General features: G+C 45.8%; 1 protein-coding gene across 12 annotated transcripts in view; it reads right to left on the bottom strand.

Moving 5' to 3' along the window:
* The window catches only part of Nos (nitric oxide synthase), a 1,339,001-nt gene that overhangs the window by 329,897 nt on the left and 991,099 nt on the right, over nt 1-18,005 (bottom strand). For all 12 annotated transcript variants that reach the window (XM_032601207.1, XM_031933451.2, XM_032601209.1 and 9 more), the window contains 1 exon segment: nt 758-968. In XM_032601207.1, the coding sequence (XP_032457098.1) occupies nt 758-968 (211 nt within the window).

The following is an 18,005-nucleotide window of genomic DNA, read 5'->3' as shown; positions in this document are numbered from 1 at the left end:
TTTTTTATTTTTAATTAAAAAAGGAAAACATCCGCAGTTTTTTTTTTATTCACGATTGCAAATATTTCTAACGTTTCCGCAATAAGTAGTATTTTTTCAATTATGATATAAACAAGTTTATTTGCTTAGTTCACGGCGGTCGGACCACCGCATGGTGGCGAGTTGAATAGGAGCTTAAACACTATTAGTCAATCATTTCTGGCCTGGCTGCCAGTGTGGACAGACCTTCCTACCTAATCATTTGTACGGTCTTACAATACAATTTATTCTAATTCTATATAAGTCTCCTTTTTCTGCCTTATCTGCAATCGCAGTGCAGAAGAAACTCAATCTCTACATATTCAACCTCTCAACCACTTTACTCACGTATGTCAACATTAATATCAACAAGGTTTTTTGCAAAAACCCCTTAAATTCATATGTATAAATGAAACTCAATTGCTGAAAAACTGACCTACTTGAAGACAAGGCATCGATAAGGCGAGGCCAGTGAATGCAACTATAACGTATCACAAGATGTTTTGTGCCTTATAACATAGTTTAGATCATAGCCTGAGACAAATTTTAGACATAGATCTTTTAAAAGCAGCTAAAAATCATCGAAAGAAAAAAGAGAGAGATGTTTTAAACTTTCTAAAGGATCCGACGCAAAATTTGGACTTTAGTGCATCAAGGGGTATACCAGCACTCAAGCACCAACATTCATCAAGATATATTATTACTTTATATTATACTCACTTATATGATACTTTCTTACCTTGTGTTCTATATTGTACAACAGCAACAGTTAAATGAATCTGATTGCGGTGAGTTAGCGGTGATGATGATATACTGTAAAATCGTGGCTGCAATGGTGTTAAATGAAGTAAAAGTACTGGGGCAAATGGTTGAACTGACTGAAATTCATCTAAGACTTCCAGTAAATTTGGAAACTTCCAATGTTTCCAATCTTCGTAGGCAACTGAATCCTAAACAAAAATTGATTCGTTCTTTTGAAAATTTTAGAATTTAAGATATTTCAGACATATAGATAATACTTAGTGTTTCTATTAACATAGATTAATATAAAAATTGCGATTGTATTTTAGGTTAATTATGTAAGAACACGATTAAACTAAAATTTGATGATTTTGTTTTGACGTCAGAGAGCCGTCTACTATTAAGCATTGGAATCAAGTGATAACTGCTGCCAGCTACGTGTTTTCAGAAGCTAAGGCTTAGTGAACCAAAATACAAGAGAAGATACGCATACAAAGAAGAACCAGTATTTACAAATATTGTTGGCCAGCGTTTGATAGCCGATTCGACCCTCTTATGCTAGATCTATAGTAGCTAGGACAATGGTAACTGTTGTATATATAGAATGTTGATTTGATCGCGCATAGTTGTTGCAAGGTGCTCAACCTGCGTTAGTTGCTCTAGCATTCGTTACAGTGTACAATAAACAGATTTTGTTCTCTCGAAAGTTCTATACAATCTAACTGAAACTTATAGATATGTAGATTAAAAAATTTCTAATTGTTATTGTATAACATATTTTCATTATGATTAATGGTATCAAGAGGCGCGTTATCTTCCTTAATAGCAAGTATAAGTATACTATGTATATATCGCATATGGACGTTTTACCCAAAACCAATTCATCAAAGGAATCTTTACCTAAGATATTTCACCTAAAGGACACTACTCCAGTAAGTCTTTTTGTCAGAAGTACATTTTGCCAAGAGGGACAATTCTCCCATTAAGGCATAACGCTAGAAGGATTTTACCACTAAAACAAGTTGGCCTTACTTAAATAGTTTTTCTAACTCACTTAGTCCACGTAAAGATGATGGTTGACTCAACTGAATAACTTAGATGGAAAGAGCAGGGAGCAAGGCAAAGCGCCTTATAATTTTCTTTTGGCTATTTCAGTTGACTTGCTCATAATTTTCACTTAGGCTATTGGGTTAAACAACTTGGCACTAGGGCCAACTGTAACACAAGCTAAGGACGGGAAATAAGGTTAGTAGGGTTATTTTCATTAAAATTATTATTATAAATTATTTTTAAGGAAACGGTTCAGGATAAGTTAGCTGGGAATCAGGTTAGAGATTTGTAGCCCGGTTTTCGTAAGGGGGGAATAAGCATATCCGAGGATCGTTGACAGACCCGCAATCACCCTGCACTATGATTCGGCAGGGCGATTGCCGGTACTGGGAAGAGAGATCTACTCCAAAGATTCGACAAAAGGATGAGATCGGTTATTCATCCTAACGCCTGGAATAAAAGCCAGAGAGCAAGTAACTCCATGCTGTATCAGAGCGCCTTATGTATCCAGGAATGCTTCTTCCACAAAATTCTTTATGCTCTCACGTTCAGGTAGAATACTACTAGCGCTGCGTAGTCAGTAAGTTACTGATGCCAGAAAGTTATCCGTTGCTGCTCTCTGATCCACCTAGTAGGGCCGCCGTCTCAATGAACCCTAATAAAAATGTTTTGAAACGACGTTAACAACTTGAAGGAAGATATTCTTTTATTTATAATGAAGGCAGATAGGTGGCCAGCAACAGAGAACATCAAATTATATATAAAATTATAAAATTTATTCAGTTAAAAAAAAACAATCTTTTATTTACAGAATATATAACTCTATTTTGTTCATCAACAAAAATAAAAAATATAAAAAGCACTTTGTAAAAACTGAAAAACAAAATCTTTTGGTACAAAACAAGAAAACTATTCTTTTTTTGTGTCAAAATGAAAATTTATATTGAGATTAATGTCACATGGATAATAATGTAAATTTATTGGACGTCTTATCTGGCAAACTAAATCTATGAAATAAAAAATCTAGTGATAAATAGGTTTGATACGCCAGATTCCATTTGTGCAGTTTGCAAAGAACTCTTAGATAATGTCTGTTGTTTGACTTGAGTTATCACTAGTGATGGAACTCTATTTTGTCCTACTGTCTTGGAAGTCCTATTGAAACTTAAACATCGTCTATGAGCTATGTTAAAGATTTGATGATAATTTTAATCGATATCTAGTGCACTTATCCCTAAACGATGCTTCGTCGTCTTGGTAGTCATCTTGTAACTTAGACATCGATTACGAGGTGTGGCGGATATTTGATGTTAATTTCAATCGATACTTGATGCACTTATTCGTATAGGATGTCTCGTTGTCTTGAAAGTTATCTTGACACCTATACATGGTTTATGAGTTGTCACAGATGTTTGATTGTAATTTTAATTGATACCTGGTGCACTAAAGATGTGTCTTGTCTTAGGAGTTATCCTGACACTTGGATATTATCTACGAGATGCGACTGACAGATATTTAATAGTATTAAACTCCAGAAGCTGTCAACTACTTGTTCATTATTTTTTTATTTTTGAAACTTGGCTGTGTACTTTTGTTGATTTTGATAGACATACAATGTACTGTATTATAAGTGTCAAATTTGAGTATAAAACCTTATTAGCTGTTATTTTATAATCGTTAACTACATAACTTCTAGTTGTAGATCAGACCTATTCTGATACTTTATATGTAATTTATTAACTTAAGAAGATATCTTTTTATCTCAAATAGTCAAAAGCCAGATCAAACATTCAGATTTACACATTTCAATAAAAAAGTCAATAAAATAATTTTTAGAATTTCACGTACAAATTGAAGTCGGAAGTAAAATTGAAATATTTCTAGCACAGCTGATATAATCCTTAAATGTGTTTAACATTGAGTAAATACAGCTGATATATCAATAAAGTTTATCAGTGTGAGTGTGTATAATAAGTGTATTGTTGTAACAATTTTGACTTGGGTTCACTGCGAGCGACACAAGAAATATCGCAAAAAGGGAGTACATCAAAAAAGAGATAAGTCTCGAACGAATCAGCTAGCAGCAGCATCAGCAAACTGATGGGGAAGCACTAAGACTCTTCAAGTAGAATTCAGTCAGAGCAATTTTTTGGGTGAGAGTTAAGGCGCTGGCGATACATCCAGTTCCTTATACTTGCAGATAAATCAATTTTTTGAATCAATTTTAAATGTAAAACGTAGCGAAAAATAAACTATTGGTGTATATGTTTATAAATATATAAATATAAATGTGTGTGTATGTATATATATATTATAAATATATATATATTTATAAACATATACACCAATAATTTATTGTTCGCTACGTTTTACATTTTTCTCTCGTCGATCACAGGATAAACCTCTCAACTGCGTGAAAAAGCCATTTTGGGGGGTGTTTTTTGAGGTTAGGGACGAACGCTGGAGGTATCGGTAAAAAATACCGTCGGATTCTTGTTCAGCAGCTCAAAATACATAAAAATAGTCGTTGTTTAGAATTTTTCTGAGCCCCTGTGATTTCTGACAGCTTGATCATTTTGTAAAGTAGTAATTTTTTAAGGTTAGGGAACGCGTAGCTCCGTCTGGGAACAACATTTTAAAAAACGCCTCTTACTAATTGAAAGTACATCAAAAATGATAAATTTTCCATATTTTTAAAAATGTTTAGATCAAAAGGAATTTTGGGCAGAGCTTTGTTACGTTTGACGTGGAACGTCTCATATATATATATATATATATATATATATATATATATATATATATATATATATATATATATATATATATATATATATATATATCTCGTCGACCGGGAAATTAACCTCCTGGAGGTCACGTGCGGCATCTTCGCGGCCGCACGATAAGCTGACAAATCGCCCCGTTACAACTGGCGCCCAACTGCGTACAGCAGCGTCGGGGATATCGCGAAAAACAGTTAAATAAAATAACGTGAAATCACCGGCATAAAATTCGAATCCGAAGCGCGGCTAGCAACAGCGCCTGCAACTCCGAAAAACGTCTGGTCAGATAGCAACATCAGAGGAGGTCTCGCGAGAGGACTAAGAAACGCCCCGACGACCCCAGAAAATAAACCAAGAGATATCGTCGGAACGGTGCGCAAATGGGACATGCGATTTGCAGCCACGAGCGCAGAAAGGATAGAGAGATTTTTGAGCCAGCTGGAGCAGAACATGACGAGCGTGCGGATGTCAGAGGAAGAAAAACTAGCTGCACTGCCTTATGTGTTTAAAAATCTAGCTTCCGAGTGGTATCTGTCACAGACGCACACGTCTGCAACGCGAGCAGCGAGACGAGTCAGCGATAAGAGTCGAGCAGCTGAGTCGTACTGCGATGCATGCGCTTCGGATGTATCGTAGACGTTAGCTCAGTGGTTAAAGCACAGGCCTCTGGCTCTCGGGTTCGCGAGTTCGAGTCCCGTCGTCTATTTTTATCGCTTTCGACTCTGTCTCCTCTCAGTTTGTAACATATCATAACAATAAAGACGAGTGGCGGAGATGGAATGATTTTCGCAGCGCAGTACTGCGCTGGTACGGAACTAACAGGAGGCTACAACTACGCCTAGCCGCCGACGTAGAAAAAAGATATCAGAGCGCGCACGAACCCATGCGCGACTATGTTACTTGCCTCTTGGGGATGATGAAAGAGATGAAACCGCCTCCAACCGACGACAAGGCGCTAGATATTCTACACAAGAATCTGTGACCTGAATTACAGCAACTGACACCTCGCAGAAACTGCTTCGATTTGGATAGCTTTCAAGAGCTGGCAACGAAAGCAGAAGCGGTAGTAGCTAGCGGAGAGGACTACAGAACACCTCCATCCCCCACAGACACGCTATATTCTAACCTGGCGTATAGATCGCCAACAGCAGCACAGCCAGCGACAGCGAAACCTACAAAAGTGGAAGCAGTGACAGTAAAGACGCCCAGCAACTCCAATGAACAGCTGGCGACGATGTTCAGTAAAATGCTGGACAAGCGGTTAGGGGCCTTCAAGAATAGAGGAGGCCGGCGCACGCTCGCAGATCTCCGGCACGACCTCCAAGAACAGCAAGAAGGCGGGGGCGAAAGCCGCCTCTCGAGTAAGGTCTCCGGAAAAACGTGTGCCGAAAGGCTCACGACAAGCGTAAACCCGCGCAAAACGGAAGATAAGCTTGGTGCCGCAACAGCGGCGGGTCTCAGTAAAGAGACGGCAGCGCAGAAAGCGGACTTGAGCGCACAAAAGTCCGCTGCGCTCTCATCCCTGTTGGCAGCGTCTGCCGACGGAAAAGTTTATGAGGCAGGCAAGTGCGGAGCTTTGCACGAAGAGCCTAGAAGGATCGACGACAAGCCAGTTGAGGCGATAGAGAAGATCCTGGAAAAACAGGAGAGTAGCACAGCAGTAAGTGCAACCCTGTGCGACATAGACAATCCACAAGAAAAGCGTTGGTGGATGCAGGCGAGAGTCGGAGAATTCCGATTTCGGGCATTATATGACAGTGGCGCATCGCGAGTGTCTACTAGGCCTGTCGCTAGCGAGTGCACTAAAGAGGCAAGTAGTGCCAAACAACGGCCGCGGCGCGAAGCTTGCCGACGGCAGCTACAGTACCACCGTAGGCTACGTATGGCTACTATTCGAAGTCGGCAGTCTGAAGAAGGGAGTACGAGTTGCAATTGTCCCGGACTGCATAGTCGGAGTAAACTTCACTTTAACCTTCAAGAATGAGTTAGACCCGGCTGCTTTAAGAAAGTATTTTAAAGAAGATCAAAAATACGTAGATTTAGAGTTGGCGGCCATCGAAGGAGGGTCGCGGAAATTAGCATCGATGGGCTTAGCCGACGTGCAAGAGCAGGAGCGAGAGCCAATCGGCTGCACGAGCTGGATAGAGTATACGATCGAGATGTAGTCGACTTGACCGATAAAACAAAAATATTTTCCGGTTTAGAAGAAGTTAAAAGAATAGATGTACGAGCAAGTGAGCACTATGCTCACGGCGGGAATCATAGTACCATCAAATAGTGCATTCTCGAGCCCAGTGGTAATAGTGCGGAAGGCGAACGGGAAGTATCGATTCTGTGTCGACTCCAAGAAAATCAACGCAGTCACGCGCTGCAACGCATACCCGTTACCGCAGATGAATTCAATATTACGAAAATTGCAGCAAGCGCGCTACATATCCACCATAGATCTCAGTAGCGCGTATCACCAAATTCCACTGAGCCAGGAGAGTAAACAATACACGGCGTTTACGGTGCCCAGGTTAGGACTCTTCTAGTTCACACGTCTTCCATTCGGATTATCCAAGGCCGAAGCAACATTTCAGCGCCTCATGGATAAAACTATTACGCCCGAACTGCAACCACATGCGTTCGCGTATCTAGATGACGCGATAATTGCTACGGAAACGTTCGAGGAGTATATGAGCGTACTCGAACGTGTACTGAGATGGAAAAATGACGCAGGGTTAACAGTAAACCGCGAAAAAGAGCGTTTTCTGTAGAGACGAAGTCAAGTATCTCAGCGTGTTGGTAAACAGAAACGACTTTAGACCAGATCCCGAGAAGATTGCTCCGATAATAGATAACCCGAAACCAAAAAATTTAAATCAGTTGTGACGCTTTCACGGTATGGCGTCGTGGTAGCGACAGTTTTTAGATAAATACGCAATGCTAGCAGAACCGCTAATACGACTGACACGTAAAGATCAGCCGTATATATGGGGCGAAGAACAACAGGGAGCATTTGACGCGATCAAAGCTCTGATCGCCTCAGCGCCGGTACTCCACAGCCCAGTCTTCGAACGAGAATTCATGATTCAGACAGACACAAGCGCCACGGAAATTGGAATATTGTTGACGCAAGAAGTCGACGGAAAGGAGTGAGTACACGAATTCGCAAACCGAGTACTCACGCCTGCAGAGCGCAGCTATACCGTAAGCGAGAGAGAATGCTTGGCGGTGATATTCGCGGTGAGAAAATTCCGCCAATACATAGAGGGTTATCACTTTCAAGTGATAGCGGACCACAGCAGCCTCCGCTGGGTCTGCAATTTAAAGAATCCTACCGGTAGATTCGCGCGCTGGGCGCTAGAGTTGCAAGGTCACAGATACACGATTGAACATCGTAAAGGCGCAGACCATAACGTACCAAAAGCCCTGTCTTGAATGTACGAAGAGACAGAGCCTCAGATAGCGGCGATAAGCCAGGTTCCACCGTCTCAAGACCAATGGTATAACGCAAGATTTAAAGAGGTCAGCGACAATCCTACAAATTTTTCGGATTGGAAAATTGTGGGAGGGCGACTATACAAGTACAAAGTGGCTCCTGACATCGCAGACACGCTCGGAGAAGACGAAGAAATAGAAACGTATTGATATACGTGCAACGTTGTCAGCTGTGCCATCGGAGCAAAATTAAGCATAGGCCGCGTCCCGGTCTAATGGGAAATCGGATAGTTCAGAAACCGTGGCGGATGATAGCAGGGGACATCATGGGTCCCATGCCGAACACAGCATACGAGTACGAATACGCTCTGATTGTTCAAGATCTTTTAACTCGATGGATCGAGTGCGTGCCACTACGAAACGCTAACGGAAAGCAGTGTTAGCAGCAGTCAAAGAGCGAGTCATACTGCGTTTCGGGGCGCCGGAATTTTTTCACTCTAACAACGGCACAGAGTTCAAAAGCAACTGATAGATGAGTATTTGACGGCACAAGGCAATCGGCATTTATTCAACCCGCCATATCACCCGCAGGCAAACCTCGTGGAGAGCGTAAATCAGACGCCGAAGGTAACTACCGTACCTGGGACGATCACTTAAACGAGATTGCGTTCTCGTTAAACTTCCGGCTTTGCAGGAGCAAGCGAAAGAGTTGTCGAAAGTAGCGCAAGACCGACAGGCAGCGCACTTTGACAACCGACGCTGGCCTGCGGAAGGTCGGCAAATTAGTGTGCAAGCGATGCCATACGCTCTCGTCTGCAGCGGAAAGCGTAGCGACAAGGCTCGCACTGCCTTTCATCGGCCCGTATACCATCATCGCGCAAGTCGGGTCAAATACTTTCAGACTAGAAAATGCCGAAGGTAAAATAGAAAATCTGGTGGCTGCCGAAGAACTCAAGAAGTACCACGGCCCCGAGGAGTGGAAAGCGAAAATCCCCGAAGATGACAAAGAAAACGAGACAGCTGCTCGACCGCCGAGGGACGACGCGACCGAAGAGGCGACGTGCAACCCGCCTGAAGCGAGCGCACTTAAGCAAGAGCTCGAAGTTGAGATTGTAGCGCCGGGGGAGGCGATGTGATAGAGCAGGAGCCTGGCCGATTTGTAACGGCACTGGTAGCCGATCACTAGGCGAGCGAGAAGAAGCGAGAAAAGGTAGGAGCCCCTTGACGCCCACGCAGACGTCCGCCGAAGAAATAAAATCGGCTCGCGAACGACACCGAGCGCATTAAAGATTCCGTGCCTCGTACCGTGCCCGCCGGCGGCACGGAGCCCAAGAAACGCAAACCTAGGCGACCGCGAGGCGCTAAGAATCGTATGCGAATTGAAAAAGCGAGCGTGTCGCCACGCCAAACTCGCGCGCAGCGCCGCATTGCGAATCGATCATCATCTTCATAACGAGCATCACCGTAATCACATCATTTTATTTTCCTGTCCCCTTTTGCCCTAACAGGCAAAAGGTCCGCAGGCAGAGACTCCTGGCTGCCATTAACACCTGGACGGCCCGGTTGGAGCCGCGGTACCTGCCGAATTACGCCGATGCTCTGCGCCTGGGAGGCGTCAGCGAAGACGACGAAGATGCCAGCGAAGATAAAGAGCTGCTGGACGAGACCGTCATCGAAGTGGCCAGCACGCAGGAGGCGCAGGGCAAAAGAGAAGAGAGCCTGCGCATACTGTGGGGGTACCATCCTCGGACGAAGGCATGAGGGGTGCTAAGAGCTTCACGCGCTCGGGTGCGATACCATCGTCGGATGAAGATGCGCGGGGGCAAACGACTGAGCCCTTCGCCCTCCAGCACGACCACTGCTTCATCAGCCGACCTCGCCTGGGACGCACTCAAAAAAGAGCTCGACAAGCGGATGTGGAACGTCGAGAAGATGGCCGCGTTCCGTCGGTTCGACAAATTTATTCGTCGGGCTGGCAGCGACGTGCCTTCCCATGGAACCGCACTCGCTTGGACGAAAAAAGCGGAAGGATGGACGACGCTGCTACGTCTGTGGCCACCCCAGAGTACGCAACTCTGCATATTGCCCTTCTAAGGCGGACCACGAGGCCATCCGGCAGGAATACCCCTGGAAATTTTAAGCGAAGATGTGAAGCGGGAAGAAAATAAGTGTATAGTTGCAGTGAAATAAATAGTGACCTGAGGTCCCCGAAACCCGTGTTTTTTGTCATTTCCATTACCTGTCCATTCATTTATTTTCAGCATCATCAGCAGGTTGCGAGACGAGTTGCAGAGCTGCTTCGAGAACTGCGCAGCGTCTGGAAGAGAAGTGTAACAAGCGCTGAGATTTTAGATCTCGCGCTTGTATGTCGCGTGATTTCAAGAATAGCAGACGACGTCAGCGGCGACGCTGACAGGAGATTTTCCGCAAGGAGCGAGCGCGCTCAGACTCGTTTTCGTTCCGGCCGTGTCAACATCTACGCTACCGATACCGTCAACAATCCGCGAGCCGTTTTTTTCCGTACCGGCGTACAAGTGTGTTTGAGTGGCCTGGGCTTTGAGTGCCTGGAGGGACGCCTCCAGATCCACCCCAGCCCACAACTATTCCTGTTGCCGTCAACGGTGGTGAGAATGAGGAATAAAGCGTTCGGCCAGCGAATCGTCAGCCCGGCTACGCCTAAGAAACCGCGCGCGTCCTCCTCGCAATCGCGCGCGCGAGCGTCGTATTCTCGAATTTGTATTATATTATATTTCACTCAGATTCAGACAATATTGTTCAGACAATATACTTTTTTTCTATAAATTGACATGCGAGTGTTCCTTTCTTTGTGGAATTCCCGATAACCCCAGCCGTCTGGTCACCCAAGGATACGCGGAGGAATGCGTGGAGCTTCGGGCGCACCACGCATTTGTAGCGAGCATTCGGCAGGCCAACGCACGGGTGATAGCGCTGCACTAACAGCTAACGTCCGCTCGCTGTCGCCTGGCTATCACCGTAGGATCGCCGACCAGGAAATTAGCCTCCTGAAGGTGACGTGCGGCATCTTCGCGGTCGCACGATAAGCTGACGAATCGCCCTGTTACATTGTGTGTGTGTGTGTGTGTCTATATATATATATATATATATATATATATATATATATATATATATATATATATATTGTAACGAGGAAACAACGTCCCTCGCCACGCCGGTAATCGAGGCAGAATAGAGTGTGACGAAATAGGGCGGCGTTGGCTCTGAATTACCCACAGGCGTGGATAAGGAAGATTTCCACAGTTCTCCAGGAGTTCCACGAAGGAAGAGGAGACGAGGAAGAAACCCCCATCTACCTGACTCTCCCATGCGGGAAGAGGGATCGAGCTGATCAGCTGCAGCGGAGGGCAGCCCAGGGCACTGTGGATTACGACATGTGGTCAAGAAGACGAGTGCGAAAGGTGCGGGGATATACGAGGCTAGAGACATCGTCGAAGAGCTAGTCGGCGAAGAAGAATTCCTGCATTACCGTCGATCCTGCAGTAAATTGGTAGAGTCGAAATCGGGACGATAATTTGATTGAAAATTTCTCGAAAAAAAGTATTTGGGTAGTTTTAGTTAAAAATGCATCCCTTACCCCGATAACATGATGTCGGCCGAATGACGGCACTGAGACTGCACGGAATGGGCCACGCGTGACGTCCAGGTACCCCTGCTCCGGGACACGGAAATGACGGCATTATGCTGTGCCAGCATCGTGCCGGCACTTAAATTAAGAAAAAAGAAAAAAATTATACCCGAGCGGGGATCGAACCCTGAACCTTTCGGTTAGCAGGCTGGCACTTTACCACTCGACCACGAACACTTGTTACAAGTCATGGACAATTGTGTCCTTATATACTGCGAGTAGCTGTTGATATTAATAAAGTTGCAAGTAATCGTAATAAACAATAACTCGAATTATTATCAACGCGATAACAACATCGATATTCGCCGCTTATTTCGTGTATAGGCACGAAACCTGCAGGCTGCTATAAATTCGGTAGTTATAAAAGAGTAGTCATAATAATATGATTAGCGAAAATTGACAACGAACAAAGTCCGGTGAATAAATTAACAAAATCAACCGCCTGAACAATAGAATACATTGAAAAGCCTTATTTCATGAATTGTGCGACCGAAAATTTTCTAAATTTCGCAGCCAACAAAGCCGGCATTCTGCGGGAATTTGGAATTTCGAGCTGACATTCTGCCAGTACTCTGACAGCGCTGAATGCTAAAAAATTTTGAACACGGGTCAAAGGCACAATGCCGTCATGTAGCTCTTCAAAATGTCATCATAATGCTGCCATGAGTTCCAATACGGCGTGACTGCAAAATGCCGACATTTTGCCTTCTTTCGTGTCGGTGGCATACAGCCGGCACACATGGCCGTCATTCTGACAAAGTTTCGTGCCGTCGCAATGTGAGCAGGCGTGCTGGCACGCTGTGCCGCCAAAATGTCAACATTATGACTTCCCGAATGGCAGGAAAAAAATTTTGTTGAAAATTCCAACGAAAGATATCTTGGAGACGTCACAATGACGGCACGAGCGGCCAGCATGCGTGACCCCAAAATGCCCGGCACGCGATGTTATCGGGGTATGAGCTACAAATCATTGAAAATAGGCAAAAAATGCAAAAATTGCTGAAAACCTCAACATTGACCAGCTAGAACTCGAAGCCAAATCAAGAAATCGCGCTAAATTTTTTTTTTTTTTGAGTCAAGTACATTATATAGAACATATATATACAGTTTAGACAAAAATTAAAATTTTTGTATCTTCGATTTCACAGAGAACCACCCATATAGAATAATATTAGAGGCAATAAGTCCTTTAATAATTAACTGTACTATAAATTTTTTGTCACACACTAGAATATTTCAAGGACATTGCGTCTATAAAGAAAATTCTAGAAAAGGAAAGTATCTTAAACAGCAATACGTATGTTCAAGAGAAAGACCTAAAATAAAATTCTAACATAAGATTTTCTGTCAGGTATATTAGACTTGGCTACAATACGTTAGCTAAGTTTGAAATACCAAGAAATATTGTACAAAATGAATTTCACACATAGAAAAGATTCGTATACTACGACATACCGGACCATTAAAAATAATTTTATTATATTTCATTTTGAAAGTTTTGTAAACTGTCCAGTGCTAAGGGCACTGTTATAAAATGTGTGCATGTAAAGTTCTTAAGACAAATGTGTGAGTACGCACATTTGCAATAAGTATTAATAAGTCTAGAGAAACAGACAAGAAGAGGATATGAAAATTTTTTGAGAAACTTATCAAGATGAATTTAGTAAGAAGTCGACAGCTTTCCAAGAAAAATCCAAACTATAGCAGCGCAAGGCATCACTGAGGTCAGACATAGAATGAATCAATATTCCGTTTCCTGAGTTCAAACAAGTTTTAATTTGTAACCAATACAAAGTGCATATTGACAAGTAAAGAGTTCATAAATTGTGTTTTATAATTAAAGTAGTGTGTATTAAACATGGTCAGTAAGATGTTATAATCTCATGCAAAACAAATGGCGCTGAAAATCTTGTATGAGATAATAGTGGAAGAACAGTATGTTGTGTTCTTAGCCTTGGACTCACAATAGCCAAAGTATCAATAAATGTTGCAGTGATGATAGAAAATGCAGTTGTAACCTATGTATAGGAGTTTCTCAACTTAATAATTTTAGCAGATTCTGGTAACCTAACCAGTTAGATGACATTTGTAAATCATATTGATAATTTTCTTTAAATCTAAGTTGCAAGATTCAACTCAATGACAAAAAAAGGTATGTATACAGTTTTATTATCATCCAACATAAAATAAACTTTTTTATATTTTTAATGAAAATACATGAAATAACTTGTATTGTTAAAAAATATAAATATAGAAAAAATATAGAATAAAGGCGAACTGCCACGCATTTATTATAAACATAAATGTTGAGTATTATCTCTATCCTGCATCCTATTTAATCCCACGTCTGTGCCTTAGGTTTAAATTATAATTAATAAAATTTCGAATTGAAATCTCTGTACTGAATTTCTTGCATGCCGTTTATTTTAGTGTATCAGGCGCTAAATTTCATCAATTGCGAATTCAAAATTATTAAACAAAAATCAGTACATTCTGCGACGTTGCAAACGTCGCAGCCGCGTCGATACGAGGAATCTCGTTCGATGCGGCCAAGCTCTGAGTGTGCGGAAGAAACAAGCGAGTTGGATTGTTGTTGTCAGTGCCAGCCTGACCTCGAGTTCGAGGAACGGGCCGGCTAACCGTCCACGTTAGCGCGAGAGTGAGCATCGTTGGCGCGAGAGTGAGCCTCGACGGCGCGCGCGCTGATTGGTCCTCCGCATGTCGCGAGCCAATCAGTGGGCGCCGATGTGCGACTCGCTATCCGCGCGGACTGCCAGCCAATCAGGCGCGAGGAAGATGCGCGGGCCCGACGAGCGCGAGTGGAGAGTGAGCGCGAGAACGAGCGGGAAATCGGGGAGTTCTCTCACGACTGTCGACGGAGTACGTCGACGTGCGAGAGAGATGCGTGGCCTCCTCTGTTGCGAGGAGAATCGGGAGAGGTTGTGCGAGTGTGTGAGAGTGTGAGAGAGTCATAGGTGCAGCGCGTTGGCACGAGCAAGTGCCGACACCCGGACGAGCCAGCAACCATCCGCACGAGAGGAAGGAAGCTAGCCAGTCCGCCATCATTGTCCGGAGGACCAGAGCAACCAGCAGCCTTGGCGTGGGAGAGCCGAGGAAGCTAGCCGTCACCAGGTCCACGAGAGTCAGGGAGGCGCCGGCGGGAGCACCGACGGACGTCCACCAGGGAGAGAGCGAGTAAGAAAGTATTAGAGAGAGAGAGAGAGAGAAAGAGATAGAGAGAGAGAGAGAGAGAGATCCGAGAGTGAGACGAGTGTGGTGCGGGCACACTAGAGAGAGAGAGAGAGAACTCGAGAGACCAGGGTGTTGGTGTACAGTGCGGGCGCACACCAAGACGTCTTCTGCGCGAGGCGTCTGGCCAGCGCACGCGAGAGAGAGAGAGAGAGAGAGAGAGAGAGAGAGAGAGAGAGAGAGAGAGAGAGAGAGAGAACAGTGCGAGGAGACGCGTGTGCGTGAGATAGAGACAGCGAAAGACCCTATAGCTGCGCGGCTGCAGCAGGTCGGGCTTGCCACAAGCGGGAGGCATAGCCCGCGCGCGCGCGAGAGAGAGAGAGAGAGAGAGAGAGAGAGAGAGAGAGAGAGAGAGTCAGCCGTCAGCGGACTGGACCTGGGCCTGTGGCCAGCCGTCTGCTGCACGAGCGTGGCTCGTGTTTAAGCGTCCCAGTGTAAGCCCTGCGTGGCTAAACTGTGCGCGGGAGGCACTACAGCCACCGTATTGTAGGGAAGGGCTGGGCGAAATACATGTGCAATAAAACTTAACCATTGTGTGTGATCATTTTCCCCTCTCCCTAGCGTTCTCCCAAACGTGATGATCGCGGTCAAATCCTACGTTTAGAAAAATCCTAGTGCATGCGAGGCTCTAGGTGTTGCGCACCTGTGTTGGGAGGCACAGCGTCGCAATTGGCATCCCTTGTGGGGATTCGCGATCATCGAAAGGGAGAGGTAAAGTGTTTTCGCGAGTGTTAGTGTAAAGTGCGCGGAGTGTGAGCGACGGAAAGATGCGCAGCGGGCCACGAGGCAAGCTGCTGACGTCTTTTCGTGTGGAGAGAGACGGCGAAGAGAGCTCAGCGATCAGTCGTCACCTGTTGAAGTCGCACCATATTGTGCGATGAATCAGCTGACGAAACGGCCGTTCGTAGTGGGACTCGGAGTAGAGCCCAACGCTAAACGTGATAGCGTGGCAGGCTCTACCGTGTCCCCACGAGATGTGCTGCGACGCGTGCGCTCTAGCGACAGCGAGTCAGCCAACGGCGACGACTGGCACACAGTTAGTCATAAGCGTCGTCGGCGGGGCTCGCGAGTAAAGCTTTTCGACGGAAGTCGGAAGCGAGAAGACTCCTCGGTCTCGTTGTCGAGTGACAATGAGAGCCAAGAGAGATCTTCGAGTTTGTGCTCGAGTGAGAGAGACAGTGTGTATACTGTGATCCCGAGGTGCGAACGGCCAGGTTACTTGCGTTTGTCCGAAAGGACGATAGCAAGAACCGCGGCCTGCGCAACCTCCAGCACAGTCAGTGACGTGGCCGAGGGAGATGTGTTGCGAGGAGGCTCGGGCTCAAGCATAGACGTCAGCGTAGACAGCGGCTATGCGAGCCGAGTGAGTGTCGATCGCAGCGAGAGAGACGCTCGTGTGAGAGAGTTGGAAGAATGCGGACTCACTCTTGAGGATGCGAGAGCTCGAGTCTTTGAGGAAGAGCTTTCTGTAGCTTGGCAAGAAGCTTACGAGGAAGCCCTCCTGGAAGCTCGAGCGAAGCTGCGGGACGAGTTAGCCACGCTAGAGCATGAGCGGCGGCTGCAACGAGTCAGTGAGGAGGCGAGGGAGGCGGCGCGAGAGCAGGTACGGGTCGAGGCGATAGAACAGACGCGTAAAATGGAGGAAGAGCGAATAGGGCGAAAGCCATGTTTGCGAGCCCCAGTCAAAATGACTGATTCAGTTCGCCCATATACTCTAGACCAGCTGAGAGGCAGACCGTCTGTGTTCACGAGTGATATTGGTGACGCGGACAAAGAGTTGCTAGAGCCAGAGCGCGAAACGGTGCGACGCCGCGTCTCTTGGGGCAACTCTGGAGGTCGGCCGAGTATGCAACGGAGCTGTGTGAGCTCGGGTGAGGAGTCGGAGGAGGAGAGTGGACAAAGAGAGAAGAGTGCGGAAGAGGAGTCGGAGGAGGAGAGTGGACAAGGAGAGAAGAGTGCGGAAGAGGAGTCGGAGGAGGAGAGTGAGAGGAGAGAGAAAAGTGCGTCGAGAAAGAGACGGAGACAGAGAGGTTTGCTGAGCAGTGACAGCGAGCTCGAAGTTAACTCGAGCTGCGAGTTTAACTCAGCGAACCTGACGTCATCCGAACGCCGGAAAAGATCAGCCGACTCGCTCAGGGCTTTGGAGTTCCTAAAGCATTGGGAGCTCCAGTTCTCGGGCGAGAGTGATCACGAGGAGGCGGAGGAGTTCTTTGATCGACTGTGTGAGTGCAGAGTAGCGTTAGCGGTGCCAGACCGCGAGCTGCTAGCGGTGTTGCCGTGCATTTTCAAGTTGCAGGCAAGCCGCTGGTATCGGGCGAAGAGAAAGAGCCTACGAACATGGGAGATGTTCTGCCGGGCCTTTCGTCGCCGATACATGGTTCCGTATTGTCGGGAGGATTTGGAGGAAGATCTGCGCAAGCGAACGCAGCACAGAGAAGAGAAGATTGCGGCGTATATCGCGAGTCTTCAGTATCTGGCTTCGCGCTTTCGCCGACCTCCATCCGAACGTGATTTGCTTCGTATCGCATATCAGAACCTCCTTCCGGAATACCGGAGAGCTATTGGCGAAAAGTGCGTCAACAGCTGGGAGGAGTTGGAGAGGTACGGCCGACGCTGGGAGCGGCTAAAAGAGTTAGATAGCCGTTACGCACCTCCGCTGCCAGCGGAGAAGATGCGCGTTCCCGGTGCGGCGTACAAGGAGGAAGGAGAGACCCAGAGAGCCGCTGCAGTCGAGAGGACAGAGCATGCAGGCCCTGGTGACGAGTTGCCTTCTATCGAGGTTGAGGAGAGGACGAGTGAGAGAAAGAGAGCTTCAACGAGGAGAAAGAGAGCTACCGTATGGCGCGGCCTGGTGCGTCCGACCGCTAATGCCGTGGCTCGAGGGGAGAGGCGAGGAGATGGTACGTGCTTCACCTGCTGTAAAGTGGGGCACCGGGCATTGAATTGCCCGGAGATGATCTGCTGGGCATGCCAACAAAAAGGACATTCACGAAGGGAATGTCCTGCGCGTAGGCAATTGCCACAGACATCATGACAACTTTGCAGACGAGTGAGCCAATCAGGTCTGTGTCTAGATTGCC

Source organism: Nasonia vitripennis (genome assembly GCF_009193385.2).
Source record: "Nasonia vitripennis strain AsymCx chromosome 1 unlocalized genomic scaffold, Nvit_psr_1.1 chr1_random0002, whole genome shotgun sequence".
Taxonomy (NCBI): Eukaryota; Metazoa; Arthropoda; class Insecta; order Hymenoptera; family Pteromalidae; genus Nasonia; species Nasonia vitripennis.
This window is presented reverse-complemented; position numbering and strand designations above follow the sequence as displayed.